Source organism: Bos grunniens, chromosome 25, assembly GCF_055505025.1.
Source record: "Bos grunniens cultivar Pamir isolate PY7600 chromosome 25, Bosgru_T2T1.0, whole genome shotgun sequence".
Taxonomy (NCBI): domain Eukaryota; kingdom Metazoa; phylum Chordata; class Mammalia; order Artiodactyla; family Bovidae; genus Bos; species Bos grunniens.
Window position 1 is genome coordinate 23,754,438 of NC_141189.1, and position 24,398 is coordinate 23,778,835.

At 41.2% G+C, this 24,398-nt stretch overlaps 1 protein-coding gene across 5 annotated transcripts; it reads left to right on the plus strand.

The window, feature by feature from the left end:
- The first annotated feature begins 1,175 nt into the window (after window positions 1-1,175).
- On the plus strand, window positions 1,176-12,982 carry ZP2 (zona pellucida glycoprotein 2). Of its 5 annotated transcripts, none has more exons than XM_086375396.1 (18): window positions 1,176-1,302; window positions 1,398-1,474; window positions 2,302-2,385; window positions 2,802-2,896; window positions 4,636-4,788; window positions 5,497-5,538; window positions 5,684-5,848; window positions 6,584-6,680; window positions 6,769-6,950; window positions 7,628-7,754; window positions 8,544-8,731; window positions 8,816-8,907; window positions 9,008-9,132; window positions 9,285-9,474; window positions 11,010-11,145; window positions 11,220-11,316; window positions 11,704-11,802; window positions 12,809-12,982. In XM_086375396.1, the coding sequence occupies exons 1-18, from the start codon at window positions 1,241-1,243 to the stop codon at window positions 12,952-12,954; spliced, it is 2,157 nt and encodes a 718-aa protein (XP_086231522.1). In that variant the 5' UTR covers window positions 1,176-1,240; the 3' UTR covers window positions 12,955-12,982. The 5 variants fall into 5 exon arrangements, with proteins under 5 accessions (XP_086231522.1, XP_086231523.1, XP_086231524.1 ...); XM_086375397.1 differs by having other exon boundaries at window positions 11,722-11,802; XM_086375398.1 differs by lacking the exon at window positions 5,497-5,538.
- The last annotated feature ends 11,416 nt before the right edge of the window (window positions 12,983-24,398 follow it).

Here is a 24,398-nt window from a genome sequence, read left to right on the forward strand (position 1 = left end):
TACTCTGACGAACAATATTTCAGACACCTGTAACAGGGAATGACGATTAGTCCTCATGAAACATCGTTAACATATAAAGACATAAAGAGCAACACATAAATAAATAATTGTAAGTGCTACCCCACAAACTTGTACAGAATTTGAGCATTGTCACCTGTTATGGAATGTGGTCTTCAGACATCAAGGTGTCTCAGTCTGGTCCTGGCTCTGACACCCAGTTGTTAAAGCTTGAGCAAGTTGGTTGCCTCAGATTCCCCACCTATAAACTCCAGTTCCTACACAGTATGACATTCTTATTTAGATCACTATTCCTTTTGACCCAGAATTTCTACTTCTAGTAATCTATCCTGAGAGTTAACCAGGGAAATGTACAAGTCCAGCAGATTGTTTATAATAATGAAAACATTGGAAGCTGTATTAATGTCCATCATTAGAGAACAGCTAAACACTGATTTATCTAGACATTGAATACTATGCAACATTAAAAATGGTAATGGAGATCTTTATGTTTGATATGGAAAATGTCCATGACATATAAAGTAGTAAAAGCAGGTTACAAACATAACTTATACTTCAATCCCAGGTTGTTATTTTTTTTTAAGTGTGATGTTTGTAGAGAAAGACCATAGAGTTACACACTTAAGTACTTGCAGTGGATGATTTTTTTCCTTTCTCTATATCCTTCTTTAATTGTCTGTATTTTTTGAAGTAAAATTAAAATCTATACTTGGGGGAAAACAATGTTTCATCATTTTTAAAAAGGTACTTCTTCATGCACATTGTCAGGGTGATATCCACAATAGCCAGGAGACCAGGAGTAACTTAAAGGAAAGGTTTGTTACTCAAAGACAGTGTAAACAAGAGATGATCTTTCCTCCAAAAAAATCCCACCCCACTCTTTCACTCTACATTTGAGTTGTAAAGAGTTTGTCCAAAAGATCCTATTTTTCCTAGTGTTATGGAAAAATGTACCAATTCATTCACCTGAGCCAATTTCAAGGAACTAAATTGGCTGCAGAGCAGCCGGTGGAAAACCAAGGCAAGTGTCAGGAAGGGGAAAACTCTGCTTATTTTAGGCCTTCTGGAAAGGCTCTTCCCAAATCCCTTCCTCTCAGCTGGGAGGGCTAGAGAAGATTCAGGTGACTCCAATAGGGAGAGGGCGGGGACCAGCCCTGTTTCCTGCTATAAAAGCCAGAGCAGCACGCTCCTCTGCCTGGCTGATTTGGTGGTATCTTCGGTCATGGCATGCAGGCAGAGAGGAGACAGCGGGAGACCCTCAAGCTGGTTCCGTGCAGACTGGAGGTATTTGTGGGGGCAGAAAGAAGGGGACATAATGCCTTGTCTGCTGAAGTTCACTCCTCTTTAACTTTCCCCCCCATGTCCTCCTGCACCTACAGGTCATTTTTTCTATCTTTCACCCTTTTGACTTCGGTGAACTCAATAGATGTTAATCAGTTGGATCCTGCCTTCCCAGGTAGGCCTCTTGGGTGAGGGAAATGCCCTTAAGCATCTGTGAAATGGATTGCAACTAGGGTGCCTAGATGGCCAGAAAACACAAAAGTGAGTTAAACGATCTCCAGTCATTCTTTTGCATATCTTGATCAAGTCACTTCAGTTTTCCCATAGCTTACCTATAGCTTGCTCTGCAGCTAAATGCAGGAGCTTGGAAAAACACCCGCACTGCCTTCTATTTCCTCACTGCCGCCAGCTTTACAGCACCCAAAGAACAGCAAACCACCTACCAAGCCCTCATCTTTGGGAGCAGGCATCTTCAAACACATACTCATGCTTGAGGAAAGCATCAATAACAGGCAAAATCACTTGTAATGAGGAGTTTCTTAAGATTTGCACTTGAGCCAAAGGATGCACAGTGTCAAGCTATTTGGCAGATTATTCTTCAAAAATGTGTTCTTGGAGTTACCTAGGGAATTTTTTAAACTTCAAATTGAAAGATCTTTAGACAAAACTTTTCCCCAATTCTTCAAAGACCTACCATTTCTATTTCCATCAGGGTTCCAGGCTGGTTCCCACATGCATACTTGTTAACCCGAATCCAGGTTTCTCCTGGATAGAAAGCCCTAGGCATTTAATTGATATCTTCATTACTGTTCTTGGTATCTTACATCGTAGTTATGTATTCCCATCAACTTGTAAGCTCCCCGGGATGGGGAATAAGCGTTGCCTCTCCCAAATGGCATCCTCCCTTATGCCTGTTAAAGAGGAAAGTTTCCTCAATACACTTCTGTAGGAATCATGCCTCCTGTGTTCAAAGATGCCCCACGTGCTTTCTTTGCTCTTCAGGTACTGTCACTTGCTATGAAAATAGAATGGTAGTGGAGTTTAAAAGAACTCTTGGCAACAAGATTCAGCATGCATCTGTGGTGGGTAAGTAATGTGTATTGTCTCATTTAAGTCTTACTTAGTAGGAAGCCCTTGGCTCAAAGTCATCACCATTTTCCAGTGAGCAAAGTACACAAATTCTGGAGCAGTCGTGCTCAAATCCCATGATGTCACAGGGTCCTTGAACTGCATCGTGACTCCTAAGAGTGGAAGACCTTGTCTGTCTTTGGAAATCTGTCTTATCTTAGGATTCACTAAGAAAAGTCTAGCTTCAAATCACAGCATCTCTCAGAGCTTGGGTTATATCCCAGTTGGGAAAATAAAAAGTAAGAAGTGATTGAAGTACCTTAGAAATGGATTTGCAGTCTTGCTTATGTAGCTTTGGTTGACTCTGTCACTGAAATATAAGATATAAATACATCTTGGCCATCTCCTTTCTAAAGCTGCTCTTGTTTCTGCAGATTCCCTTGGTCTTAAAATGCTGAACTGCACTTATGTTCTGGACCCAGAAAAGCTCACACTGAAGGCCCCATATGAAAGCTGTACCAAAAGAGTGGTAAGTAATTGAGGAGTAATTTGGGAAGTAGTAACCTAGGAGTTCGGAGAAGGCGATGGCACCCCACTCCAGTACTCTTGCCTGGAAAATTCCATGGATGGAGGATCCTGGTAGGCTGCAGTCCATGAGATCACTGAGAGTCAGACATGACTGAGTGACTTCACTTTCACTTTTCACTTTCATGCATTGGAGAAGGAAATGACAACCCACTCCAGTGTTCTTGCCTGGAGAATCCTAGGGGCGGCGGAGCCTGGTGGGCTGCCGCCTATGGGGTTGCACAGAGTCGGACACGACTGAAGCGACTTGGCGGCGGCAGCAGCAGCAGCAGCAACCTAGGAGTTAAAGCTTTGGAGTAGAGCAGTGGTTCTCAATCAGGGTGATCTTTCTCTTTGGTCATCCCAGAGAACATCCTGCAACATTTGGAGACACTTACCACAGCTGTTGGGGGAGGAAGGAGAGGGCAGCTACTGGTCAGCTGATGGGTACAAGCCAAGAATATTGCCAAATAACCTCCATGGCATACAGGAACTCTCAATAAAGATATATTAGACTCAAAACTCCAATGCTGAGCTTACCCTTGAATTGAGGCTTTGGGCTTTATTTCTGTCTTTGCCACTATCTATGATTTGGAGTAAGTTAGCTAACCTTTCTAAGCCTCTACTTGTCCACTGGAAAATGGATTATGATATCTTTCCATAAGGTATCTAAAGACGAATGACACAGTGAAGGACTAGGCATAGTATGTAGACACAGCAAATGCTCAAACATGAGCTATTTTGATCTACACCCCTCATGGAAAAGGGGATGCTATTTTGGTGCTGGCAAATGGAGTGCTGGTACCTCTATGCTGGAAGGTGAGCAGCAGCTGAAAAATAGGATTTTCTACTGTCAAGCAATAGTGCTACCCAATCAGGGTTATTAGGAGCAGTAAAAGAAGCCTAAGTCCTTTTCAGGCTTTATGTGCAAACAATCACTTAGGGAACTTTGTAAAGTACAGAATTCACTTAGTTGACTTAATAGGTCTAGGGTACATCCTACAAGTCTTAACAGTCTACTTCATCTGAATCTACTGAAGATCTCCAGTAATTAAGAGAACTTTCCCTTCTAAAATGGACGTTCCCAACTTTAGGGAGCTTAGTGTTGTATTCCTTTAGAACAAAGGTCTGCAGAATAACCCGTGTATGGCCACAGCCAGTCCATGGTCTATGTGTGATGGTCATCAAGCTAAGAATGGCTTTAGTTTTTTAAGCATTTTAAAAATGTTAAAAGCATACGTGGCCTAAAAAGTCTAAATATTTACTAACACTTTATAGAAATTTGTTACTTGACCACTGCTTTAGACAGAATTCCCTGAGCCAGGGGAAATGGCAAAGATGGCTCTGTCCAGCACCCAGCACAATGGCTGCTAAAGTAGGTGCTCAATAAGTATTTCTATCTCTTGATAGAGGCAGCAAGCCCAATAGGACCTTGATACTCAGACATAGGGTGAATGTAAAGGGAAAACAAAAACTGGACTCTGAGCCCTAAAACTCAAGGAGCTGTTCTCTGCCAATGAATGAGTCCTGGGATATCTAAAAAGGCTAAAGAATCTCCTGGTATAGGAATGAGGGACTTTTTAGAACTGTGGTACTGATTGACTTTTAAGGGTTTTGCTAATCAGCTGAGTCAGATGGTATTTTGGAATCCCCTTTCTCATTGAAGTTCTAACACTCTGTCCTTACTATGCCATTTTCATACAGCTTGGCCAGCACCAGATGACCATCACATTCATGAATGACAATACTGCCCATAGACAAAAGACTGTCTTGTATCACGTCAGCTGTCCGGTTATGCAAGCAGGAAGACATGATCAGCATTCGGGATCCACAATCTGCTCGAAGGATTTCATGTCTGTGAGTGAAGCAGCCTGAGTGCTTCTCATCCAGCTACTACAGGGGGAATGTGGTCTAGAGAGAGCTGGACTTCAGAACCAGATCAGGATTGCAATCCTGTATTTCACTACTGACTTGCTATGTGGCTTTGGACTGATTTCTTAACTGCAATGAGACCTTTTTAAAATCTGAAGTGGGGGACAATAACACCACATAGGGTGACTTTAAAAACTAAGAAGATAGATATAAGCACTCAGCACATCATGTTTTAGCAATAAAAAGGATTCAGTTGGTAGCTTGACAAACTGGATATTTATGTACCAGGCCCTATACCAGTTGCTAGGAAATCATAAATGAGAAAAACAGCATGTACCCATGGACTTTTTAGCCTCAAATGGCTAATAGCAACAGTGGGCAAAAATATTCATACTTTATTATAAGTGATGGAACTGCATGGCTTGACAGGACTTAGTGTCTCAACATACAACTGGAAGGGAGCTTTAGATCTTCCAATTACATTGAGGTCTCAAAAGCTCAACAGGGAAATGTCTAAGGGCACTTCTAGGATTCTTGACTGGTCCTGTGTTTCTACCATATCCCACGCCAGCCCTCACACTGTAAGAACCACACAGCAGTTGCTCTGGGTGTTTTCCATGTACCATCAGATAACGTGACTTCAGAGATCTTCTCCAAATCAAAGCTTCACATCATCCTTCTTTTTCCTTCCAGTTTACCTTTCACTTTTTTCCTGGCCTGGCTGACGACACTGCGGTATGAAAACTATTTTTTAAATTACAAGCCTAAATAACCTTTAGTTCTGTATTAAAGGTGGAATAACTTCAATCCTGGTTAAAATATTAAATAGTCTTGGAGTTAAGGTGAGCACCAGCCCTCTAAATGAAACTTTTGCCTTTAGGGTCCCAAACCTCAGATGGGATGGACCGTTACAGTTGGTGATGGTGAAAGAGCCCAAAATCTGACCCTTCAAGAGGCTCTGACACAAGGATATAATCTCCTGATTGAGAACCAGAAGATGAGCATCCAAGTGTTATTCCATGCCACTGGAGTGACTCACTACTCGGTAGGTGTGAAATCTGTTTGTACCACCATCCAGGCTCAGACCAGTATTTCTAAATGCAAGCCTAATCTCAATCATTTCCTCACATTGAGGTTATAACTCATTCAACAGCCAAGTCCTATACTAAGTACTAAAGATGGTGAGATACAATGGTGAACAAAATGTTTCTTTCTTCAATCAGTTTTTCTTCTCCATAGATCTACATTCACTAAACAATGTGGAGCTACAGTAGTGCTAAATTAATGAAGGTGTTTTTATCATTGCCACGTTTAGTGTTTACAGTAGGTACTGGCCTTTTGGGGACCAACGATCAAGATACTACATTAAATCAGTTACTGTGCCAAAATACTTAGAACAGGTCTTGGCACTTACATGTTCCAACATTAGCCATCTTAACAGTACTGTTTTACATTGAGTATAAAAAACTGCTGAATCTTAAACATTCTCTCTGAATGCTGATACCATAAAGGAGTCATAAAACAAGAGCTCTTACTGCTTAGAAATGATCAGCTACAGGTCATGAGTAGAAATCACCTTGCCAGATGTTATAAAGTTTAAGGTCTTAAGACTAGAATTAGTTGTTCACCTGTAGAACAACTATATGGTGAAATACCTGAACTCTACTTGGGCCAGGATGGTGCCCAATAGTTGAATATGTTTGCCCTGACTGTTTCTAGCGTTGGTCAAAAATTCAAGTAACTCAGGTAAACCAATGTCTTTGAAAATGCCTCTCTTCAGCAAGGTAACAGCCATCTCTACATGGTGCCTCTGAAGCTTACGCATGTATCTCCTGGGCAGACGATCATCTTATCATCACGACTCATCTGTGCATCAGGTAAGGCCGAGGAAAGGGCAAGTCCAGTTGTGGAAGACCTTGTTCTAAGGGCTTAATCAAGGCTGACCATTCTGTCATTTCCTTCTAGATCCTGTGACCTGTAATGCCACACACATGACTCTCACCATACCAGAATTTCCTGGGAAGTTAAAATCTGTGAGCTTTGAAAATAAGAATATTGCTGTGAACCAGTTGCACAACAGCGGGATTGTTATGGAAATAGCAAATGGCCTCAGGTTGCATTTCAGCAAAACTCTCCTCAAAACAAAAGTACGTTCCATTGAACCCTAGCTTTTAGGCCATTGTGATTTGGCTGCTGATTTATCCATAAATTCTAATTGCTAGTGTTAAAAAAATTTTTTTTTTTCAAAAGTTTTGGAGTCCTCATTTGAACAGCTTGCATAAGTAATTCTCAAGTAACTGAAATTCACTCTCAAACCCAAGTATTTTTCAACTTCAATGGAAGTTTTCCTTAAGTGTCTTTTTTCACTGAATAGAACAAACTGCTATTAAGCATTTAATGATGAACTTCTCATGGCCTATTAAAACAGGGCAATTTGAGCCAAACTAGTGTCCCCTGCTATCCTCAGTGAAGCCAGTCTTGACTGATGCAATTGCCAGGGACACAGAATGTTATGTTGGTGTATATGTTGCAATAACATTTTATAACTCCTGGATTTGCAAGGTACTCAGCTCTTTGGAGGCTGAATTACAGATCAAATTCCAATGTCTAGTACAAAGAGCATGCAGTGCTGGGTACTTGAGGGCATGAACTTAGAGAAATTTCCTGCCTCAGGAAGAATCCGGTCTGGAGAAGTGATGTGATCCCTTGCTCTGGTTTAAAGGAAAACCATATTCAGTCCGGAGTGTGCCTTGCAGATTTCAGCGTACTTCCTATCTGCCTGCTCAACAGGCTATGTCTGCTAACTGACATTCTTCCATTTCAGTTCTCTGAAAAATGCCTACCCTATCAGTTCTACTTATCTTCACTCAAGCTGACGTTTTATACTCAACTGGAGACAGTATCCATGGTGATTTATCCTGAATGTGTCTGCGAGTCAACAGTTTCTATAGGTAAAGATCATTTTTTTGAATAGTTCTACATTCTACATTCTCTCTTAGCTCTTACATGGGGGAAAGTGTACAGAAGTTCAAACTCTGTGCTGCTTATACTTTACGGAAATGGAAGACTGGTTAGACCACAAATAGCAGTCTAAGCTGCTATGATAGAAATCTAAGGAAGACAACACTTCCAAAATACACATACAGGAAGGTTTCACAACTGTTTAATGTTTTTAAGTAATCTGGGTATGCTTCATGTTAGAAGTCTGAGCCCACCATCTAAGTAAGATTGCTTCAAATCTGAAACTAGAGGGACTATGAGTATTTCCCCAAACTCTTAAATTCCTCAAAGAACATGGAAATTGGTATTTGCCCTTGTTTACTATTGCCTCTGTGCTCCTTTTTATTTGTATCAAGTCAAGTCAAATAGAAAATATTAGTTGTCGCTTCAACTTCCCCTCAAACCAAGATCTGTGAGTCTTGAAAGAAGGGACTTTAGGACTCAAGGCACTACACTTTAAGCTACATCAGGGTTTCATCATGGCTTTCTTACCCCACTTGGTGCCTCTTCCCATGTCTCCTGCTCCTCCTTCCTTTGGATGAAAAACAGAGAAAGCCTCACTGCTCTCTAAGTACCTTGGGGTCTCCCCTTGTAATGCAAGCCGCTTGTCAAATTATTTTCCCAAGCAGACTTAAGACAAATTCTGTTGCCTCCTGATGAAAATCCAAACTTCATTTCATTTCAAACTAGTAATGACAATAGTCACATGGCAGACACTTTTTAAACTCCCTCCACTATAGTTTCAGGGGAGCTATGTACTCAAGATGGGTTTATGGACGTCGAGGTCTACCGCCATCAAACAAAACCAGCTCTCAACTTGGACACTCTTAGGGTGGGAGACTCCTCCTGCCAGCCAACCTTTAAAGCTCCATTTCAAGGACTGGTGAAGTTTCACATACCCCTGAATGGATGTGGAACAAGACATAAGGTTAGTATAAGATTAGTATTGGCACATAGCAAGAGATTAAGACTTTACCTTTGAGATAACTAACCACTTTCTCTAACCTTTAAGTTTGAGAATGGCAAAGTCATCTATGAAAATGAAATACATGCTCTCTGGGCGGATCTTCCTCCAAGCACAATTTCTAGAGATAGTGAGTTCAGGTGTGACGCAGTTGCTACTTAACTTTTTTGAGTGCCAGAATAAACTCGAGCAGTCTTTTAACCTAAAATTCTCAACACCCCCACCTACCCACTCTTACAGAATGACGGTGAGGTGCTATTATAGCAGCAGTAACATGCTAATAAATACCAATGTCGAAAGCCTTCCTCCTCCAGTAGCCTCAGTGAAGCCAGGTCCACTTGCCTTGACCCTGCAAACCTACCCAGGTGAGACATTATAAACTAAAAAATCTGCTTAAAAACTCAGGGGACTCATTCCTAAAATGAACTTTGCACCAGACTAGAGTAGTCACGATGCTTAAGCTTCTGTTGCAACCATCAACTACTTGAGTACCAGAATGGCTTCTACTCCATTGCAGATAATTCCTACCTGCAACCGTACGGGGACAAGGACTATCCTGTGGTGAGATACCTCCGCCAACCAATTTACTTAGAAGTGAGAGTCCTAAACAGGACTGACCCCAACATCAAGTTGGTCTTAGATGATTGCTGGGCAACATCCACCATGGACCCAGCCTCTCTCCCTCAGTGGAATATTATCGTGGATGGGTATGTATTCTCCACATATGGTAGTCCAGCTAATCAAACTGCCAGTAAAAAAAAAAGTAGTAAAATGCTCTTGGGCTTGAGAGGAGCACTATATCAAAGGCCCTGACTTTTGTTCTTATTTCTTACCAACCAGTCCTCAGTCTAATAAGTTGACTCCTGTCTTTCCTATTACCCTTGAATCTAAAAGGATCCTTCCCAAGGAAATAATGACTTTAATACTCTAACATCTGGAAAGAGAATAGATTTCTAGTTCCTATTTATTGAATAACTTTTTTGCTCATTGATAAGTCGTGTCTAATTCTTGTGACCCCTTGTGACCTATCGGGCTCTTCTGCCCATGGGATTTTCCAGGCAAGAATACTGGAGTGGGTTGCCATTTCTTCCTCCAGGGGATATTCCCAGCTCCATTGCCAGGCAGATTCTTTACCAGTGAACCACCTGGGGAAGGTGCATTGAATGTGTGTGTGTGTGTCACTTAATCATGTCCAGCTGTTTGTGATCCCATGGGGTATATAGCCCACCAGGTTTCTCTGTCCATGGAGTTCTCCAGGTAAGAATACTGGAGGGGGCTGCCATTCCCTTCTCCAGGGGATCTTCCCGACCCAGGCATCGAACCCAGGTCTCCCTCATTGCAGACAGATTCTTTACCATCTGAGCCACCAGAGAAGCCCACTGAATAACTACCATGTGCCAAAAAACAGTGCTCTGTACTCCAGATGCATTATCTAAACCACAACACTCCATGAGAGATACTAGCCCCCTCACTTTATAAAGAAACCCAAGCTTACTATTTAAATAACTAGCCCAAAGTAATATTTAGTAAGTGATAGGACGTGAATGAACTTCCCCAGTTACTCAGTTGTAAGGAATCCACCTGCAATGTTTGATCCGCAGGAGACCTGGGTTGGATCCCTGGGGGAGGGAATGGCAACCCAATCCATTCTCTTGCCTGAAGAATTACATACACAGAGGAGCCTGGAGGGCTACAGTCCTTAGGGTCGCAAAGAGCTGGACACATGAAGCTACAACCCTCTGCTAGCATTTAAAATAAAAAATGGCAGGAGTTCTCTACCCTTTTTTTATCAGCAACATATACTAACTGCCTGGGACATAATACTCAGATTCATAAGAATTAAGCCATTGTCATCTGAAGAGCTACATAATTCTTGATGAGTTTAGCTGGAATACAAATAGGTATTGACACTTAACACAAAGTAGAGAACCTAGCACAAGTAACTTATGACTTCATGGATACTGTTGGATAGTCAAGTCAGAGGTATATAAAATAAACTAAAAGTACAGGCAGCAGGTCTAAAGGAGGGCATGGCAACCCAGTTAGTATTTTTGCTTGGAGAATCCCCATGGACAGAGGAGCCTGGTGGGATACAGTCTGACACGACTGAGTGACTAAGCACAGCACAGCACAGGTAGAAGGTATAGCAATAGTCTTGAAGGTGTTACGTGACTGAATTTGAGCAAACGCTTGAGTCTGAGGTGAATTCAGCTGATGTCCCACCCTGAAATATACCTTCCAGCTGTGAATACAACTTGGACAACCACAGAACCACCTTCCATCCAGTTGGCTCCTCGGTGGCCTATCCTAATCACTACCAGAGGTTTGCTGTGAAGACCTTTGCCTTTGTGTCAGAGGACCCGGCGTTCTCTCACTTGGTAAGTGATTAACTAGTTACCTGGGACAGATTGACTGAGACATCAGTTCCACTCAACTCTTGTCTCCTCTCCAGGTCTACTTCCACTGCAGCGCCTTAATCTGCGATCAACTTTCTTCTAACTTCCCCCTGTGTTCTGCGTCTTGCCTTGTGTCATCCAGAAGCAGGCGAGGTAAAATTTTCAAGTCTTCATTTAATGAGTTTACTTAAAACAAGCCTGATCCTTTTGGAATTTAGGAATGAGGGCTTTGTTTTTCATCTAGTCCAAGAGCCCAAGCAACCTGGGAGTCTGTGATGGACAGGTTCACAATCAGTCCCATGGACAAGTTTGTGTTTGTACATAAACTGTAACCTGATCTTTTGAGACCCCCCAAAAGTTGTTCTTCCTGAGTCTAGGTAGACTCTGAACTTTGTCTTCTGATATTCTGATAATTCATCCTGCTCTTACAGTAAGGTGTATGTGCTCTCCTGTGAAGGGAGGCAAGATTGCATAGAGCAGGGAGTCCCTACAGAGCAGGTGTACCCTCGAAACCCTTCTCACCACTACTCGTTAACCCAGAGGTCAAACTGTCTGCAGCCACAGGGGCCACTGAGGAAGAGATGATAGTGAGTCTCCCGGGCCCCATCCTCCTGTTGTCAGATGGCTCTTCATTCAGAGGTATGGATTTAAAGCCTTGGGTATTTCTTTAACTGAAGCTCTTGGTTTTATGTTAGACTTAACTGTGCACAGATAACATATGTGTGTGCTGAGTCGTGTTCAACTCTTTGTGGCCACATGGACTGTAGCCCACCAGGCTCCCCTGCCCATGGAATATTTCAGGCAAGAATACTGGAGTGGGGTGCCATTTCCAACTCCAGGGGATCTTCCTGACCTAGGGATCAAACCTGCATCTCTTGTGTCTCCTGCATTGGCAGGTGGATACTTTACTATTAATGTCACTAGGGGAGCCCACAGATATCAAGTGCTTATGATTAATCAAGAGAATGCATCTCTTCCCAGCAACAGGTTCTGTTAGGTCTGTGTACCCTTCCCAGAATCCCTTTCCCACAAGGATCATTTAGTCTACCTACTGTACAGAGACCTCTCATTGTTAATAACTAAAAAAATTCCAGTTTTGTCACTAATGCCACATTAGAATCCTTAAATCTTAGTGCTCAAATATTGGGCCTACTATAGAAGAATTTCAAGCTCTTTGTTTAAAAAGACTAATAGGTCAGAAGACATGTGCTTGCTATTACAAAACTTTAGTCTTTACAAGATAATGTTAATATATCTTCATCTCAGATAGTCTTAATTTTAGGCCTAGAACTTGAAATTAAACTCACTTAAATCACTAGCTACTAACTGCAAGAAATCATGCACTTGGGACAACTAACCGTATATATCAGTGCCAGAATGTTAAACAAGCTGGGAATGAGATCCTTCCAGGTGTCAGCCCATCTGATCTGCAGTGAAAGCAAGTAGGAAGTGGGAACAACCGTGGGAGTGGAGTACGGCGAGGAGGAGGCTGGCTTGAGGGGAAAGACTACACTCTTTTGCAAGCTCCCAAGTGAGCCCTTTGAAGCTTATTTTCACTTCCTTCTCTGGGTAACTTTAATTGTAAAGCTTCAGCTTCAACCAAGTGTAAGTGATCTTAAGACTTGAATGTCTGTTTCCTTCCCAGATGCTGTGGATTCTAAAGGGCATGGGACTTCTGGATATGCTGCTTTTAAAACTATGGTTGCTGTAGTTGCCTTAGCAGGTGTTGTGGCAACTCTAAGCCTAATCAGCTACCTGCGCAAGAAAAGAATCACAGTGCTAAACCACTAATTGGATTTTCAATAAAATGTGGAAGTAAGCCTCTTGTTTCTTAAATTTAGATGGACTTCAAGGACTCTTTCTTGCAATCATTTTTCTTTAGAGACTATACTACCTTTCCACAGTCCTCTTGAAAGGCTTTGTTCTGTGTGGATGTGAATAAGGGTATTCCTGACTTAATTGCTTCCTGTCACCAGCTTTTTCTGCCCTCTACCCCCAAAACTGGCAGTGCCAGAGAATTCAATAATGGGACTTAGTGACAGTCCGACTCCAGGGGTACATTTAGGTGACTTGAATGTCTTTTACCTCTCCGTTCATATATACAAGATGAGGGCAAGTCACTCCTAATCGCTGGAATAACTTCCGTTCTCTAAAAAGGAAAGGAAGCTGGGTATTCCCAAGGATGTAATCTAGTATCATACTTAAAGTAGTATTTCCTAACTCAAATTGCTCTTTCCAATGAGTAGACAACTTCCCTGAGAACTTAAGGGATTCAGTTATTTTCCTATGCATTCCCAGTCTAATTAAAGACCTGCACTCTCTTTGGGGGATGGAAAGGAAGATTCTAGCCTCATTAAGAGCAATTATAACATTCCTGGTCTCATTAAAACTACACAGCTGAACATGAGCCTCATAGCTGAGCCTGGAGAGCTGCTTTTTACCCGGTACTCAATTATTACTTCCTTCTGAGGCTACCCTCTCTTAACTAGGCTGTAATTATGTCAAAATGACTAGTCTGCCTCACACTGTAGCTCTAACAAACCATATTCAAGATATCTAATATAGACATTAACTTGTATCCTTCAACTAGAAAAAAGTCTGGATCTAAGCCAGAATCTGTGCTATGAAAAGTTGTACAGCCTCCGAATCTCTGTACATAGTGGGCATAAATAGAAATATAAACATCTTTAGTGTTTGGACTTTACCCTTCAATTGTGACTTGTCATCCTCCTGGGTTTTTCAAAACCTTGAAAGAATATTATATATACTTGGTCATCTTGTGATACTGTAGGTCTTTAATGATGAATCTTCTGCCTTTTGTACAACAGAGCCTTTGATTCTAACTCCTTTTAAGAGTTAGATGATAAAATTCAACCCTGGTATAGGGAAGGAAACCATTACACTGATATATTGTACAAAAAGTCTTGTCTTCCTAGAGTAATAAGGTCAAAACTCAAGTTCTTATGAAGACTGTTTTTTGGACAGTGCTTTATAAGAGAATAAGGCATTAGTCTGTCACTGATAAAAACAAATGGTCTTGGATTCAAACTTTCCTGTGGCTACATCGTGTTAGTGTTACATATTAGAATCAGAAATGTTGCATGTGCTGCATGAACTTCTTAAAATGGCATTTAAAAACTGCTGGCTACTTAAATGGCTTCCAGATCTCATATGATAGGCTGAATAATGACCACCCCCCGACATGTCCACATCCTAATCACCAGGAACTGAATGTTGTTACCCAGTCATGGTCCCAAAAGGACTTTGCTGGTGTGGTTAAGAGTCTTGACATAGGAAGGTTATCCAAATGCGCTCAATCACAAGGTTCCCTGTAAAACAGACATTAGAGTCAGAAAAGATGTACCAGGGGAAGCAGAAGTTAGAAGGATATTGTCCACAAACCAAGGAATGTGAGATGCCTAAAATAGCTGGGAATGACAAAGAAATGGATTCTTGCCTAGGATCTCCAGAAGATCACAGTCCTATTGCCCCATTTTGGACTGTGAATCCCAAGGATAAAAAATGACTCATTTCAAACCATTACTTTGTACTAATTTGTTACAGCAACAACAGGAAACAAATGCACTTTCTAAGGAGCTGCTACTCACAACTTGTAAAACACTTTGCTAGAAATGCACGTTTTACAGATGAACAACTTGAGCCCTAACAAATCTAAGATATCAGAGTATATTCGTAATGGAACAGGAGCCTTGCATCCCCAAGATGGTCTATTTGTGTCACAGGCCAGAAAGGCTGCCCCAGGGCAGGTTGGTTCTGATATTTTTGCAAAGTCAGAAATCTGAGAGAAGAAAGCCAAGCACGAATGAACACATGTTGCCATGGTAGCCTGAAACAAGTATAATTAACAGTTGCTTAAAGTCATGTTCTCATTAAAAAAAAAAACCCAGAGTTAGTAGAAGCAAAGCATAAAGATCAGAGAGAAGCAAATGAAAAAGAGAGGAATGAGACAATAACAAAGATCAATAAAACCAAAATCTAGTTCTTTGAGAAGTTAAACAAAATGACAAACCATCAGCCAGAGTCATCAAGATAAAAAGAAGACTGAAAACAATAAAATTAGAAATGAAACAACAGAAAACAGAAGTACAAAGGCTCATCAGAGACTACTATGAACAACTATGCCACTAAAATGGACAACCTGGAAGGAATGGATAACTTCTTGGAAAAGTATAACCTTCCAAATGGAAACAGGAAGAAAGAAAATAAGAACAGACCAATCACAAGCACAGAAATCAAAACTGTAATAAAAACATTTTCCAAACAAAAACCCAGAGTCAGATGGTTTCACAGGCAAATTCTACTAAAAGTTTAGAGAAAAGCTAACACCTAACCTGATCAAACTCTTCCAGAAAGTTGAAGAAGAAGGAAAACTTCCAAACTCATTCTACAAGGCCAACATCACCCTGATATAAAAACCAGAAAAAGATGCCACAGGAAAAGAAAATTATAGGCCAATATCACTGATGAACACAGATGCAAAAATCCTGAACAAAATTCTATCAAATAGAATCCAAGAACAGATTAAAAGGATTGTACATCATGATCAAAAAAGCTAGTGAACATGATGGAACTCCATCTGAGCTAATTCAGATCCTAAAAGATGATGCTGTTAAAGTGCAGCACTCACAAGCCAACAAATTTGGAAAACTTTGCAGTAGTCACAGGACTTGAAAAGATCCGTTTTCATCCCAATCCCAAAGAAAGGCAATGCCAAAGAACGTTTAAACTACTGTACATTGCACTCATTTCACATGTTAGCAAGGAAATGCTCAAAATCCTTCAAGCTAGGCTTCATCAGTATGTGTATACCAAAAACTTCCAGACGTACAAGCTGGATTTAGACAAAGAAGAGGAACCAGAGATCAAATTGCCAAAATGCATTGAATCATAAAAAAAACCAAGGGAACTCTAAAAAAAATCATCTACTTGGGCTTCATTGACTACGCGAAAGTCTTTGACTGGGTTCAGTTCAGTTCAGTCACTCAGTCGTGTCCAACTCTTTGCACCCTCATGGAACACAGCACGCCAGGCCTCCCTGTCCATCACCAACTCCTGGAGTTTACTCAAACTCATCTCAATTAAGTCAGTGATGCCATCCAACCGTCTCATCATCTATCATCCCCTTCTCCTTCTGCCTTCAATCTTTCCCAGCATCAGTGTCTTTTCTAATGAGTCAGCTCTTCGCATCAGGTGGCCAAAGTATTGGAGTTTCAGCTTGAACATCAGTCCTTCCAATGAACATTCAGGACTGATCTCCTTTAGGATGGACTGATTGAATCTCCTTGCAATCCAAGGGACTCTCAAGAGTCTTCTCCAACACCACAATTCAAAAGCATCAGTTCTTCAGCACTCAGCTTTCTTTATAGTCCAACTCTCACATCCATACATGACTACTGGAAAAACCATAGCCTTGACTAGACAGACCTTTGTTGGCAAAGTAATGTCTCTGCTTTTTAATATGCTGTCTAGGTTGGTCATAACTTTCCTTCCAAGGAGTAAGCATCTTTTAATTTCATGGCTGCAATCACCATCTGCAGTGAATTTGGAGCCCCCCAAAATAAAGTCAACCACTGTTTCTACCATTTCCCATCTATTTGCCATGAAGTGATGGGACTGGATGCCATGATCTTAGTTTTCGGAATGTTAAGCTTTAAGCCAAATTTTTCACTCTCCTCTTTCAGTTTCATCAAGAGGCTCTTTAGTTCTTCTTCACTTTCTGCCATAAGGGTGGTGTCATCTGCATATCTGAGGTTATTGATATTTTTCCTGGCAATCTTGATTCCAGCTTGTCCTTCATTCAATCCAGCATTTCTCATGATGTACTCTGCAATATAAGTTAAATAAGCACGGTGACAATATACAGCCTTGATGTATTCCTTTTCCTATTAGAAACCAGTCTGCTGTTCCATGTCCAGTTCTAACTTTTGCTTCCTGACCTGCATACAGATTTCTCAAGAGGCAGGTCAGGTGGTCTGGTAGTTGCATCTTTTTCAGAATTTTCCACAGTTTATTGTGATCCACACAGTCAAATGTTTTGACATAGTCAATTAAAGCAGAAGTAGATGTTTTCCTGGAACTCTCTTGCTTTTTTAATGATTCAGTGGATGTTGGCAATTTGATCTCTTGTTCCTCTGCCTTTTCTAAAACCAGCTTGAACATCTGGAAGTTCACAGTTGTTCACTTATTGCTGAAGCCTGGCTTGGAGAATTTTGAGCATTACTTTACTAGCATGTGCTGCTGCTGCTAAGTCGCTTCAGTCATGTCTGACTCTGTGTGACCCCATAGACGGCAGCCCACCAGGCTCCCCTGTCCCTGGGATTCTCCAGGCAAGAACACTGGAGTGGGTTGCCATTTCCTTCTCCAATGCCTGAAAGTGAAAAGTGAAAGTGAAGTTGCTCAGTCGTGTCCAACCCTTAACAACCCCATGGTCTGTAGCCTACCAGGCTCCTCCATCCATTGGATTTATCAGGCAAGAGTACTGGAGTGGGGTGCCATTGCCTTCTCCTACTAGTATGTGAGATGAGTGCAATTGTGTGGTAGTTTGAGCATTCTTTGGCATTGCCTTTCTTTGGGATTGGAATGAAAACTGACCTTTTCCAGTCCTGTGGCCACTGCTGAGTTTTCCAAATGTGCTGGCATGTTGAGTGCAGCACTTTCACAGCATCATCTTTTAGGATTTGAAATAGCTCAACTGGAATTCCATCACCTCCACTCTGTTCACATAACGCTTCCTAAGGCCCACTAGACTTCATATTCCAGAATGTCTGGCTCTAGGTGACTGTGTCAATCACAACAAACTGTGGAAAATTCTTAAAGAGATGGGAATACCAGACCCCCTGTCCTGTCTCCTGAGAAATCTGTTTGCAGGTCACAAAGCAGGAGTTGGAATCAGACATAGAACAATGGAATGGTTTAAAATTGGGAAAGGAGCACATCAAGATTGTATATTGTCACCCTGCTTATTTAACTTCTATGCAAAGTACATCATGTGAAACACTGGGCTGGATGAATTACAGGCCGGAATCACGATTGCCAGGAGAAATATCAACAACCTCAGATATGCAGATAACACCACACTTAGGGCAGAAAGTGAAGAAGAACTAAAGAGCCTTTTAATTAAGGTGAAAGAGGAGAGTGAAAAAGCTGGCTTAAAACTTAATGCTCAAAAAACTAAGGTCATGGCATCCAGTCCCATCATGTCATGGCAAATAGATGGCGAAAAATTGGAAACAGTAGCAGATTTTATCTTCTTGGGCTCCAAAATCACTGTGGACAGTGACAGCAACCACAAAATTAAAAGAAACTTGCTCCTTGGAAGAAAAGCTATGAAAAACCTAGACAGTGTATTAAAAAGCAGAGACATCATTTTTTCAACACAGATTCATCTAGTCAAAGCTACGGTTTTTCCAGCAATCATGTACAGATGTGACAGTTGGACCATAAATAAGGCTGATTTTTGAAGAACTGATGCTTTCCAATTGTGGTATTCGAGAAGACTCTTGAGAGTCCCTTGGACAGCAAGGAGATAAAACCAGTCAATTCTAAAGGAAAGCTGAATATTCACTGGAAGAACTGATTCTGAAGCTGATGCTTCAGTACTTTGACCAACTGATGTGAAGAACAAACTCATTGGAAAAAGACCCTGATGTTGGGTAAGATTTAGGGCAGGAGGAGAAAGGGGCAGCAGAGGATGAGATGGTTGTATGGCACAACCAACTCAATGGACGTAAGTTTGGGCAAACTTGGAGATATAGAGTACAGGGAAGGGTGGTGTGCTACAAATCATGACATCACAAACAGTCAGACACAACAGTGACTGAACAACAATGACAACATCGTGATCAAGTGGGCTTTATTCCAAGAATGCAAGGATACTTTAATATAATTGAAAGATAACAACCATATGATCATCTCAATAGATGCAGAGAAAGCTTTTGACAAAATTCAACACCCATTTATGATAAAAATTCTCCAGAAAGTAGGCACAGAAGGAACATACCTCAACATAAAAAAGGCCATATACAACAAACCCACAGCAAAGATTATTCTCAATGGGAAAAAACTGAAAGCATTTCTTCTAAGATCAGTAACAAGACAAGGGTCCCCACTCGCCACTATTCTTCAACATAGTTTTGGAAGTACTAGTCACAGCAATCAGAGAAGAAAAAGAAATAAAAGGAATCCATATTGGGAAAGAAGTAAGACTCTTACTGTTTGCAGATGACATGATACTATACATAGAAAACCCTAGAGATGCCACCAGAAAAATTACTAGAGCTCATCAATGAAAATAGCAAAGTCACAGAATGTAAAATTAATACACAGAAATCCTTTGCATTCCTACACATTAACAATAAAAAATCAGAAAGAATAATTAAGAAAATAATGCCCCTCACCATTGTGACCAATAGAATAAAATACCTCAGAATAAACCTACTTTAAGAGACAAAAGACCTGTATGCAGAAAACTAAGACACTGATGAAAGAAAGATGACAAAAACAGATGGAGAGACATACCATGTTTCCTGGATTGGAAGAATCAATATTGTGAAAATGACTTTAGTACCCAAAGAAATCTACAGATTCAATGCAATCTCTACCAAACTATGAATGGTATTGTTCACAGTACTAGAACTAAAAATTTCATAATGTATGGAAACACAAAAGACCCTGAATAACCAAAGCAATCTTGAGAAAGAAGAATTGACCTAAGGGAATCAACCTTCCTGACTTCAGTGTATACTACAAAGCTGCAATCATCAAAACAGTATGGTCCTGGCACAAAAACAGAAATATAAACCAATAGAACAAGATAAAAAAGCCTAGAGATAAACCCACACACCTATGAGCAAAACCTTTGACAAAGGAGGCAACAATATTCAATGGAGAAAATATTGAAGTCTCTTCAATACGTGGTGCTAGGAAAACTGTACAGCTATGTGTAAAAGAATGAAATTAGAACACTTCCTAACACCATACTCAAAGATAAACTCAAAATGGACTAAAGACCTAAATATAAGAAACTATAAAACTCTTAGAGGAAAACATAGGCAGAACATTCTTTGACATAAATAACCACAGGATTCTCTATGACCCACTTCTCAGACTAATTGAAATATAAACAAAAGAAACAAATGGGATCTAACTAAACTCAATAACTTTTCACAGTGAAGGAAACTATAAACACGGTGAAAAGACAGCCCTCCAAATGGAGGAAAATAATAGCAAATTTAACAACTGACAAAGGATTAATGTCCAAAGTATACAAGCAACTCATACAGCTCAATACCAGAAAAACAAACAATCCAATCAAAAAGTGGGCAGAAGACCTAAAGCAGACATTTCTCCAAAGAAGACATGCAGATAGTTAATAAACACATAAAAAGATGCTCAACATCTCCCTTTATTAAAGAAAAGCAAATCAAAACTATAAGGAAGTATAACCTCGAACCAGTCAGAATAGCCATCATCCAGAAATCTACAAACAATAAATGTTGGAGAGGATGTGGAGAAAAGGGAACCTTCTTGGACTGTTGGTGGGAACATAAGTTGATACAGCCACTATGGTGAGCAGTGAAGATTCCTTGAAAATCTAGGAATAAATCTATGATATGACCCAGGAATCCCACCAATGGGCCTATACCCAGAAGAAACCATAATTGAAAAAGACACGTGTACCCCAGTGTTCATTGCAGCACTATTTAGAATAGGCAGGACATGGAACCAACCTAGATGCCCATCAACTGAAGAATGGATAAAGAAGTTGTGAAACATATGTACAATGGAATATTACTCAGTCATAGAAAGGAACACATTTAAGCCTATTACACAAAGTGAAGTAAGTCAGGGAAAAACAAATACCGTGCTTGCATATATATCCATATATATGGAATTTTGAAAGATGGTACTGACGAACCTATTTGTAGGGCAGCAATGGAGACACAGACATAAAGAACAGACCTGTGTACACAGTGGTGGAAGGAGAGGGTGGGACGAATGGAGAGAGTAGCATTGAAACATATACATTACCATATGTAGAATATATAGCCAGTGGGAATTTGCTGTATAATGCAGGGAACTCAAATCCAGTGCTCTGTGACAACCAAGAGGGGTGGGATGGGATGGGAGGTGGGAGGGAGGTTCACGAAAGAGGGGCATATGCATACCTATGGCTGATTCGTGCTGATGTACGGCAGAGGCCAACACAACGCTACAAAGCAGTTATAATCCAATTAAAATAAATTAATTTTTTAAAATATCTGATGTGTGGGTCTCTATGGTAACGTTTACTTAAGTTGTATATAAGAAACATGGAGCTACTTCTGCCCAGTTAAAACTGGTTGAGACCACCAACCATTCAGCCAGGCCTGTGCAAGTATCTGATGGATAAACTTCTGATGTCAGAAGGCTAGAAACTCCATTCTCAGATTATGTTAGTGCCACCATTTTCTGAGTATGTGTCCCATGAAGAAGCTTGTGACTCAGACATGCCTGTGCAGAGCATTGATTATCTCACCTTTTTCCTGCCTCCCATCACCTTCTCCTGCACCTTTGACCACCCTATACTCTCCACACAGCAATACCCCAAGCCTCTTGCCTTTGAGGAGACAACACCTGAGACTTGTTCTTCTGTCTCCTTACTTGGTTGCCTTGTGAATAAACCCTTTCTCTGCTGTAAACTTCAGTGTCTCAGCACTTATTGGGCAAAGAAAACCAGTTCAGTAACAGCTTTGCCAGAAACTGGTGAGCAACACAGAAATTCAGGTCCTGCTCTGTGCCTACAGACTCAGCGTCTACCTTTTAACCCCTTGAACACATGCACATTAACATTTAAGAAGCACAGTTTAAGGCTGCCCTGGAAATCTCTGCCCTCTTCCTTAAGCCCTCTCCTTCCTTCCGAGAGAAGGTGCCTTTAGAGCTTGAGCTCCCCTTCTCCATTCACTGGCCTATGAATAACAGCCTGTCTTCATTCCCTGATGGCTCAGACAGTAAAGCATCTGCCTGCAATGTAGGAGACCTGGGTTCGATCCCTGGGTCAGGAAGATCCCCTGGAGAAGGCAGAACTCTTGCCTAGAAAATCCCATGGATGGAGGAGCCTGGCAGACTACAGTCCATGGGGTTGTAAAGAGTCAGACATGACTGAGCGACTTCACTTTTGCTTGCAAAAAAATGAAAAAACATAAAAACACAGCCTAAACTTCTTCCAATCCTCAAGGTATGGTTGCTTCTCAGTTGAGCCACCTTCAGATCGCCTGATGTGAGTGCCCTCTACTGGCTTCGAAATTAAGCACTTCCTTTAGGAAATACTTCTGTTGCATTTCCCTCTGCTGGTTTTTTAGGGTTTTCAAATGGGGCTTGGAGCTCCTAAACAGGGCCATAAGGACTACTAGAGTATATGTATGAGGCTTGAGTGTTCTCCTGAGTTTTGGAAAGCTGAGCAACGTCTATAGCCACAGCAGTGGAGCCCACACCTTCTCTAGCTCAGACGGCTCTGATTCCCAATTACCGAGTAGTCTGCCTTCCTGATATTTCATCCTTGCCACTTCTGCTTTAACTGAAAGCAGGGAACAAAGGAGGAGTGCCTAAGGGAGCCAGCTGACGGTGGATTCCTGGATTAATCACTAGATATCTCTGAGACCTTCAGAAAATGATTTGCTTGCTCACCCAGTTTCTTCTGCTACCCGTTGACTAGTAAGGCATGGAAATAAGAAGAGAAGGATCTCTCAGAACTCTTATGAAAAATCAGAGATCACAACAGATGTGAAAACTCTTAGAAAACCTGAAATATTTCACAAATGTGAAGGGATATATGTCCCTGAAACTACTACTGTAACCAGCTGCTCTGGTGCAGAACTAGCCAACTCCAGCCCCACCCCAATCCAAAGCTGCTGTTACGTGGCCTAATGCTCTTTATATAATTCTCATTATTTGTCTAGATCAGGGATTCTCAACCTTGGCACTGACATGTGGACCCAATAGTTCTTTGTTGTAAAGGGCTGTTCTGCACATTGTAGAATGTTGAGCAGCATCCGTGGCCCTGACCCACTAGATGCCAGCAGAATTTCTCCCAAACACACACACAGTCATGACAATCAAAAATGTCTCCAGACATTGCCAAATGTCTGGAGTAGGGGTGGGACCAGTCATCCCAAATAAATAACTGCTCCAGATTCAATCTACTCAGTCTTTCTAGTCAATGCAAAATATTGTACAAGAGTTTCTATATAGGTTCTGGGATACCCAAGGGGAAAGATAGATACTGTTTCCATTCCCAAAGCACTAGCAGAAAAGAGGCAGGTTAGGGTCAGGTGTGAGGAAGGAAAAATATAAGGGAATGGCAACAGACAAGAGACAATCTAGTCAAGCAGAGGATTGATTTTTCTAGTGTTTTGTAGCATTTTTATAATTTAGAGATCACTTGCATCAGTTTCCCAATGACTCACATTGGGCAGAATTCTTGTTACAGACTGAGAAAATCAATGACCAGAGAAGCTATCATTCGCTTACCATGCCTGGTCCATGAGAGCGGTAAGTGTAGTAACATGTACATAAGTGAGACATGACTTCACTGGGGGATGAGCCTTGAGCTGGATCCTGGAAGGTGGAGATATCTGGAAACAGGAGGTGTGGAGTGGGATACTCCAACATCATTGATCTCCGACTTCTGCCACACACACAATAGATAATAGATAATTCACCATAAAGACATATCCAAGAGGCATGCCAGATTTGGGTGTAATCCTCACCTCCTACCTCTTCCCCAAGAAAATAAAGAAAGGGCTTCAATAATTCATAATTGTCAGAACTCTTACCAGTCATGGTGTGTGTGCATGTGTGCGTTTGCACACATGCTTCAGGTATACATGTGTGTGCGCACACATAATAAATCACTCATGATATGTATGTGCTCACACACACTCATGTGTTTTGAGGGGTGCTGTGGCATAGGTAAGAGAAAGCAAGTTATTCTCAAGTTCCATCCCATTTCTAATGAAGTACCGTTAGTCATCCTCAACTTTGTGACAACTCACACCTGATCATACCTGGCCAGGCATCACAACATCTGGGCTGCATCTCCTGTTCTATCCAGAGCAGATGGTAGAAGCCATACAGAGCTGGTGGTTGAAATAGTACTTCTATGTGCAGAACTCGAGAGGGAACCACTGTTTATATTCCATTTTATGAGAACAGGGATCCCCGAAGTTACTTGACAC

Excerpts from the sequence above, each read along its gene's own strand:
- ZP2 (XM_086375396.1), top strand. The coding sequence starts at position 1,241 with ATGGCATGCAGGCAGAGAGGAGACAGCGGGAGACCCTCAAGCTGGTTC. Across the intron at positions 4,789-5,496 it reads GCTCGAAGGATTTCATGTCT|TTTACCTTTCACTTTTTTCC; the intron begins GTGAGTGAAGCA and ends TTTTCCTTCCAG. Across the intron at positions 9,133-9,284 it reads GACCCTGCAAACCTACCCAG|ATAATTCCTACCTGCAACCG; the intron begins GTGAGACATTAT and ends ACTCCATTGCAG.